Source organism: Tupaia chinensis, unplaced genomic scaffold, assembly GCF_000334495.1.
Source record: "Tupaia chinensis unplaced genomic scaffold, TupChi_1.0 Scaffold144165_1, whole genome shotgun sequence".
NCBI classification, from domain to species: Eukaryota; Metazoa; Chordata; class Mammalia; order Scandentia; family Tupaiidae; genus Tupaia; species Tupaia belangeri.
The window spans coordinates 201503-209895 of record NW_006204021.1 but is presented as its reverse complement, the minus strand read 5'-3'; the positions used below and the strand labels follow the sequence as shown (position 1 = coordinate 209895).

The 8393-nt window shown below is 39.4% G+C and overlaps 2 protein-coding genes across 7 annotated transcripts in view; both read left to right on the top strand.

The window, feature by feature from the left end:
* The window catches only part of LOC102484314 (G-protein coupled receptor-associated sorting protein 2), a 93813-nt gene that overhangs the window by 2401 nt on the left and 83019 nt on the right, over positions 1 to 8393 (top strand). For all 6 annotated transcript variants that reach the window (XM_027767296.1, XM_027767295.1, XM_027767294.1 and 3 more), the window contains one exon: positions 4637 to 4808. The gene's annotated coding sequence lies outside the window, so the exon portion shown is untranslated. The remainder of the gene's footprint in view (positions 1 to 4636; positions 4809 to 8393) is intronic.
* ARMCX5 (armadillo repeat containing X-linked 5) lies at positions 7 to 2192 on the top strand. Its single transcript, XM_006166054.3, has one exon. The coding sequence runs from the start codon at positions 163 to 165 to the stop codon at positions 1867 to 1869; it is 1707 nt and encodes a 568-aa protein (XP_006166116.1). The 5' UTR covers positions 7 to 162; the 3' UTR covers positions 1870 to 2192.

The window sequence follows — 8393 nt, the reverse complement described above, 5'->3', positions numbered from 1 at the left end:
AGCGTCCTCTGCATGTTGTCTATATCATTGGCAGAGCCTGTAGTCGGAAAGGGGGCTGTGTGACTACGGACTTTGTATGAAAACACTAACCTGGGACAGACCTTCAGTCAAGGCTGAGATAGGGGAGGGCTACATAACTGGGCCTTGCCTTTATCTTGAACCATGATTGGCTCTGGGGCTGGAGCAAGGGCTGGAGAAGAGGCTGGGTCTGCCTTGCAAGCTGGAATCAGTGGTCCTTCTAAAGCTAGAGTGAAGGTAAAGACCCAGGCTGAGGCAATGGCTGAGGCAGAACTGAAAACACCATCAGTGGCCCAGGACAAGTCTGAGGATGGCATGATGGCCAGGACACAGACAGTGACTTACACTGAGGCTGTGGCTTTGACAAGGGACATAAGCAAGATGGAAGATATGACTGAGACTAGATTGATAGCTGAGACTAAGGCAAATCCCTTAGCAGAACCCAGCATAGTTCCCCAAACCAAATCAAAGGTCATGCCTGTGTCTAGGGTCAGTGCCATAACCAAATCTGAAGTCAAGGTTGGTGCTGGCAGTAAGAAAAATATCAGGTCCTGTGCCACGCCAGATGATAAAGCCTGTATTAAGCCTAGCCAAGATATAAACAAAGAAGCTAGCTTCAAGTCTAGGTCTGGGGATAAAGCTGATATTGGAATCAAGCCCAGTGATCAGGATGAAGAAAATGTCTGTTCCTGGTTCTGGAATGAAGAAGAGCCTAGTCTAGGGTCCTGGTTCTGGCCTGAAGAAGATACTCTTCCTAAAGTTTATGAGCCCCCACCTAAGGTCCAGGAAAAGCTTAAACCCACACCCATACCCACATGTACTACAAAACAAAAAGCTACAGCATGGTTAAGGGCCAGGTATAGTGTCCTAGTCCCAGTTGAGGGAGGAGAGCAATCCTTGCCTCCAGAAGGGAACTGGACCCTGTTTGAGACCTTGATTGAAACTCCTCTGGGAATTCGGCCTCTAACCAGGATCCCACCTTATGGTGGGCCTTACTTACAGACTTTAGCTGAGATAAAAAATCAGATTAGGCATAGAGAAAAGTATGGGCCTAATCCAAGGACCTGCCGCTGCAAATCACGTAGCTTTAGTTTAGAGCCTAAGGAGTTTGATAAACTTGTTGCCTTGCTTAAATTAACTAAGGATCCTTTTATTCATGAAATAGCTACAATGATAATGGGCATCAGTCCTGCTTATCCATTTACTCAAGATATAATTCATGATGTAGGTATTACTGTCATGATTGAAGACTTGGTCCATAATCCCAGTGTTAAAGAGCATCCTAGAACTTTAAATAAGGTAGATGATAGCTCTGAGTCTTCTGAAGAACCAAAACTGGGAGAGTCAAACATACAACAGGTATGCAAGGACATAATCTCTTATCCCTTGAACTCCCCTATGCAGCTGGCTGGTCTAAAATTATTAGCACAACTAAGTGTGAAATTTGAGGATCACCGTATGATTGTTAATTACATTCCAGATTTTCTCACCTTGTTAAGAAAGGGAAGTGTCAAGACCAAGTTTTATGTTTTAAAAGTATTTTTGTGCTTATCTAAAAATCAGGCCAATATAAGAGAACTGATCAGTGCTAAAGTACTGTCATCACTAGTTGCACCCTTTAACAAGAAAGAGTCAAAGGCCAATATTCTTAATATTATTGAAATATTTGAGAATATAAATTACCAATTAAAAAAAAAGACAAAGCTATTTACCAAGGACAAGTTCACTAAGTCTGAACTTATATCCATATTCCAGGAAGCAAAAGGATTTAGTCAGAAACTCCAAGATTTAGCAGAGCACAGTGTTCCTGAGGTGAGAGATAAAGTTATACGATTAGTACTCAAACTCTGAATATCAGTATATTCTCACAAAATTGTGAATAATTTTTTGTGTTACAATATGAAAACAATATATATAATTATAAATTTAATACTTTTGCTGTCTATGTTGATCAAAGGTGGACATTTCTTAGGTATCAACCTTAAGAGCTTGGACATTTGTTGATTTTTATTGTGCTATATAATATAAATTGATATATTTTTGTTATTTCTACAATGTGACCTGATTATGGACCTATTCATTCTGAGTAAATTATATATCTGTACTTTATATTGATATAAGTGTATTTTTCTGAGATTTTATTTACATGTTGCTAATAAAGTTGCATGCTAAAACTGGTGAAAACATTGTCCTAGTTCTTCAGTGAAATCTAGTCAGAGGGATAAACACAAACAACATAACGATGGTGAAGAGCACTGTCTGTGTCTGTGTGTCTGTAGGGGGACACCAACAAAATGTGTTCACACTGAGAGATCCTTTAATTCCAACATGTTCATGGAGTAGAATCACTGTATATAAGAAGACAGGACTGTGCTATAAGCTGTTTGTAAGTTTTAGCTAATAGAGCTTCAAGTAAGGAATGAAGCCATATTAAGGGACTTCAAGAAATTCATGGAAAAATGGAATTACATTATGAGTTTAGTTTGTGTTGGTCCTGTAGTCTAGTGATTAAAAGAGCTATATTCTACATGGCTGACTGTGGTTTAAAGTCCAGGCCATGAAGCTTGAAAAACATACCAGGTGTATGTGCCCAGAATTCCAATAGGTTGAAGAAATAAAGGAGAACAGATTGTGGTATGACCACGTCCCATTGTGGGATGCTTTCTCCTCTGTCTCTGTCTGGGGTGAGCACCTGTGCCCTTTGGCAATTAAACAACAAAGTATGGGGGCCAACAGGATGTCATGGTGGCTGAGGCACTTGACTTCACATGGCTGACTGCAGTTCAAGTCCTGGACCTGGTGGCTTACATTCTCTCTTTCTCTCTCTCTGTCACTCTGTAGTGAGTGCATGTGCCCAATAGCAAATTGAATACTACTGCTACTACTACTATTACTACTACTAAATTAAAATAAAATGAATAATTTAAAGAAAAACAAAGTATGGGACCAACAGGTTACCTGGAGATTACAACACAGATCCACGTGGTCGATTCCATGGTTCAAGACCCAGATCCAATGGCCTGAAAATCATGTCAGGCACATGTGCATATGTGCCCAAAATCCTGAGAGAAAAATGGAGGAAAAGGGATTGTGGCATGGCCCTTGGAAAATGATTTCTCACTTTCTGTCTCTGTCTCTCTCTGGCAACTGCACGTGCCTTATGACAAAAAAGGTATGATTTTATTTTGGTGCATAAAAATGTGAAATTCTTAACATAGTTTTTCTATAATACACATTCTCCACGAACTTTTTGAAAACCCCTTGCACCTGGGCAGCTCTGAGGATGAGGGTAAAGACTAACTCCAGAGAAAGAGAACATAAATGCTTTCATTTAAGTCTGACATACAGAACTTGTGCTCAACTTTTCACATCAAAATAATGCTTTGGGGAACCAGCAGTTAGCGTAATGGCTATGTCGCTGGACTCCCACGTAGTCGACCGCGGTTCGTGTCCCGGACCCGGTGGCTTAAAACTCACGCCGGGCGCGTGTGCGTGCGTGCCCAGGATCCCGAGAGGAGAATGGAGGAGAAGGGATTGCGGCGTGACCATCCCCCCTGGGGGCTGATTTCTCGCTTTCTGTCTCTATGTCTCTCTCTGTCTGTCTGGCGAGTGCACGCGCCCTACAGTGAAAATCTCTCAAAAAAAAAAATGCTTTGAAGCTTTTTAACGCCCAAAGGATTTCTGGTTCTCATCAGCAAAAACCTGGACAACTACACAGGAAATGTAGTTTTGAAGTGACCTATCCCCACCATCCTCAATAGCTCTCTCTCTGTGGAGAGGTGCCAGATTTATTGCTTCATCAAAGGCTCCCTTCCCCTGCATTCCTAACCTAAAAGGAGGGTCTTTCTGAGGACCACCTACAGAAACTGCTTCATTAATAGTGTTATCCATCCCACCTTGGTAACTGTTGATTCATCCTTGGTTTTGGTTTCTAGACAGGGCTTTCGACTTAATGGTTTATACCTGTCTTTGGTGGCATCCCTTTGTGCTGATCCTTTTTTGTCAGAGCTCATCCCTATGTATGACACAGACATAGAATACCGAAGCCCTTTAGGAGTCTGTAGTTAAATTAATTCCTTTAATCCCACCATTTTATCTATTAATATTTGCACAGTCTACGGAGATGAAGTCATTATTGCTTACCCTATCCCAGCTTCTGTTTATATTATCAAAAACTAGTTTCTAGGTGAGGTTTTGTGACGTAGAATGACAGTATAGATTGGGGTTGCCTAACTATCCTGCCTCTTTCTTCCTTTGTTGATATTATCCTCTTTATTGTCCAGATTTGGAAAATACAGGTATTAGAATCAGTGTTAAAATGCTAGTCTTTCTATTGACCTTCCTCTGCTAACATTTAATGCATCTGAGGGAAAGCCTACACAGAAAAATCCCAACATAGTCTCGTGTCTCATAGTCTCAGGTTGTAGCAGCTATCTCTAATTCAATTTCTATTAAGGGCAGATGAAAACCTATCTTTCTTACATCTAGAAATTAAAAGGAAGGACAATTGGCCACACTGGTGTATTAAGAAGGAAAAATAGCAGGAGTAGGGTTTTTGCAATGTGTAGTTTCAATTTAAATGATGTCTGAAGTTCTTTATAACTTTTTTAATTCACAGAACTCCCTTAGCCTGTAATACCAGGTGTGGGTACCACTCTCAGTATTGAAGATCTTCATGAGTACAATCCGACCAGACCCTTTGGGAACATCCTGTGTCTCAAATGCCCCATGGAGCACAGTCTAAATCAGTTGATGGCTATGAAATTTTCCAACAACAGCTAAAGAGAAGGGTGAGTGTGGGGTGTGATGCCTTTGTGTTAAACCAAGAAGTTGTGATCTCTTCTTTGGTGGGAATTGTGGGAGGCAGAGTCATCTCCCCATTTTTTCCCAAGATGCCATCTGTTGATGGATACTTAGATTGTTTTTACTTTTTGGTGATTATGAATAATACTACAATGAACATTAGGTACAAATATCTGTTCAAGTCCCTGGTTTCAGTTCTTCTTTTTGTTTTAATTAGCCAAGAAAAACAATTTTATTCTTATCACCATTATACAGTTAAGATCAGATTACATAGTAAAACATTCTATAAAACACAGCTGCACGTAGCTTAGCGGGGATAAATCCTGAGACATGTCCTTAGGTGGTTTCATTGCTACAGGAACTTCAGAGAATGTATTTACACAAACCTAGATGGTACAGCCTACTATAATCTTACAGGACCATCATTTGGTATATGTGGTCCCTCATTGACTGAAAAGTTACCTGGCGCATGACTGCAGTATATTTCTAAAAAGTTCCTGTTAAAGGAATATCCCTTCCTGGCTTTTCTCCATAAACATTCAGCACTTTTTAACCAGTACATAACTCGTGTAGATGTATCACTGTCCTATAGGTTAGAAAAGTGCATCAGAAAGAAATTTCAATCACTGTAGTGTTATTTTCTGCAATTTTCGTTCTCCTATAGCCGATAATCTTCGGAAGCTGGGAAGAAGTCTCCCGGAATACAAAAAACAGCAGAAATCTGAAAGATGTGAAGGAACAAGCCATGGAGAAGTCTGAGAAAACGTATCCAGGCAGAGGGAACAGAATGTGAAAAGGCCCTATGGCAAAAATGTGCTTGGCAGGGAAGTTAATGGAACAACAGGCCTGGGTGGATTGTTCAAGGGACAGAGTTAGGAAATTAAAGTTAGAGACACCATAGCAGCTAAATCATGTAAGTCCTAACAGGGGATTGGCAAAACTTTGGCTTTTACTTTAACTTTCATTAAAAAAAATACTTATAGCAGATGTGTGGTGAAAAGACCATACTAGAGTAATAGCAGAGTAGGGCAATACTTACTCAATGGATGGTACACAGGTTTATGTAATCCCTGAAGCTTTGTGGATGCCAAAACAGCAAGTTTCCTAGGGGGCTGCATTTTCCCATCTAAGAGATACCACGCTCGAGCAAAAGTGGCCCATTGCTAGGGCACCCTGGAGAAACTTGCCATGCTTCCTCTCGACAGGACCGTGCCCGCTTTCCCCTCCCTGGTTTCAGTTCTTCTAAGAATATACCTAAACATGGAATTGCTTGGCCATATGATAATTCTACTTTTCACTTTGTGAGGAATTGCCAGATGTTTTTTTTTTTTAAAGAATTATCTTATTTAACTTCATTTATTTTAATTTGACCAGAGAGGGACACAGTGAGTATGAGAGAGAGCCGAGAGAGAGAGCAAGAGAAAGAGAGAAGTGAGAAAGCAAGCCTCCAGGTCCGGGACTCAAACCACAGTTAGCCACGTGGGAGTCTAGTGCCCTTAACCACCACACCACCTGCTGGCCCCCACCAGATGGTTTTTTATGAGTATTCTTTTCCTAAAAGTTTATTTGATTTTGTAAAATGCCCCCCCCCTTTATTTTTTACATCATGGAGATGATCATGTGGAGTTTTGTTTGTTGTTGTTCTATTAAAAAGATATGTTGCAGGCCAGCAGGTGGCATTGAGAGTAAGGTGGTGAGATCCCACATGACCTACTCTGTATAGTTCAAGTCCTGGACATGGCAGCTTGAAAATCAGGTCAGACACGTGTTGAGTGTGTACCCAAAAATCTCAAGGAGAGAATGGAGAAGAAGGAATTGCAGTGTGGCCAACCCCACGGGGGTGATTTCTCACTTTCCCTCTCTCTTGCTCTCTCTGTCTCTCTCTGGCAAGTGGACACTTCTTATAGCAAACTAAAGAATAAATTTTTTTAAAAGTATGTTGCATAGATTGATTTTATGTTGACCACTCTTGCATATCTTGGATAAATCCTACTTGGTCATGTATATAATCTTTTTAATATGCTGTTGGATTTGATCTGTGTTAAATTTGGTCCTGAGAATTTTTGCACTTATATTCATAAAGGACACTGCTCTGTGATATTCTTTCCTTGTAATGTCTTTTTTCCCCATTAATATGTTTTCATTTTTCCCTTTTATTTCTTGTTTTATTTACATTTGATCACTGTACACCTTTGCAGCATACAAAATGAATATTCCCAGCATAAATGTGCATTAGTCCAGTCAAAGATATTACCATAGGGACCAGCAGATGGAGTAATGGTTCCATCCCTGCACTCCCATGTGGCCTTGTGCAGTTTGAGTCTGGGACCGGGCAGCTTGAAACTCATCCTGGGCACATGTGCGTGCCCAAAATCCTAAGGAGAATAGAGGAGAAGAAATTGCAGCGTGGCCACCCCCTGGAGGGGGTGATTTCTTGCTTTCTGTCTCTCTGTCTCTATAGCTAGAGCATGAACCCTATAGCAAAAAATCTCTCTCTAAAGAAAAAAATATTCCCATATTACCACACTTTCCTTAACACACAATCTTATACTTTTATAACTGTTAGATGTTTCCTTTTCTTTCTTTCTTTCTTTTTTTTTTTGCTTCTCCTGATTCCCTCCCTCTTACTCCTCACTGCCTACCCTCTTCTTCCCACACTGTTTCTAGTATCTATAGTTGCTCTCCATGCCTTTATAACCTTCCAATCCTTTAGTTTCTGTCCTAGAGTGTGGACATTAAGTGTATATTAAGTGGGGACATACAATGCTTCTCTCATAATCTGGCTTGCTTCACTCAGCATTAAATCTTCCATATTTGTATACTTTTTATCAGATGTGAGGTTCTCATTCTTTCTTATGGCTAAACTGGCTTTGTTATCAGGGTAATGCTGACTTCATGGAATTAGTTAGGAAATGTACCCTTGTCTATTTCCTGGAAAAGTTTGAGAAGGATTAGTGTCTTCTTTGTATGTTTGTTAGAATTCTTCAGTGAAACCATCTAGTCTTGGACTTTACTTTTTTAGGAAGTTTTTGATTACTTTCTTTACTATTTATAGATCTGTTGAGATTTTTTTTCCTGCCTTATCCATTTATTCAGGGAAATATTTTTCTCATTTTCAATAATAACTATTTCAGAAAAAGAACACTTCAGAGACACATTTTCAGTTTATTTTTTGAATCAGTTTAGATAATTTCTCAATTTCATCTAGGTTACCTGATATATTGTTGTTTGATTGTTCATAGTCTGCTCTTTTAATCTTTTTAAATTTCTGTGTGGCCATTAATAATGTCCTCACTTTCATTTTCTGATTTTAGTAATTTTGTCTTCTCTTGTCAATCTAGCTAAAGGGCAGTCAATTTTGTTAAATTTTTCAAAGAATCAACTCTTGGTTACATTTTTTTTTCCTATTGTTTTTCTGTTCTCTATTTTGTTTATCTCCACTGTAATCTTTATTATTTTCTTCCTTTTGTTAGCTATAGGTTTAGTTTGCTTTCATTTTTCTAGTTCTCTGGTGTGTAAAGTGGGTAATTAATTTAGATCTTTCTTCTTCTTATTTTTTTTTTTTTGGAGAG

What these genes read in the sequence shown, in the direction of transcription:
- ARMCX5 (XM_006166054.3), top strand. Translation starts at nt 163, where the DNA reads ATGATTGGCTCTGGGGCTGGAGCAAGGGCTGGAGAAGAGGCTGGGTCT.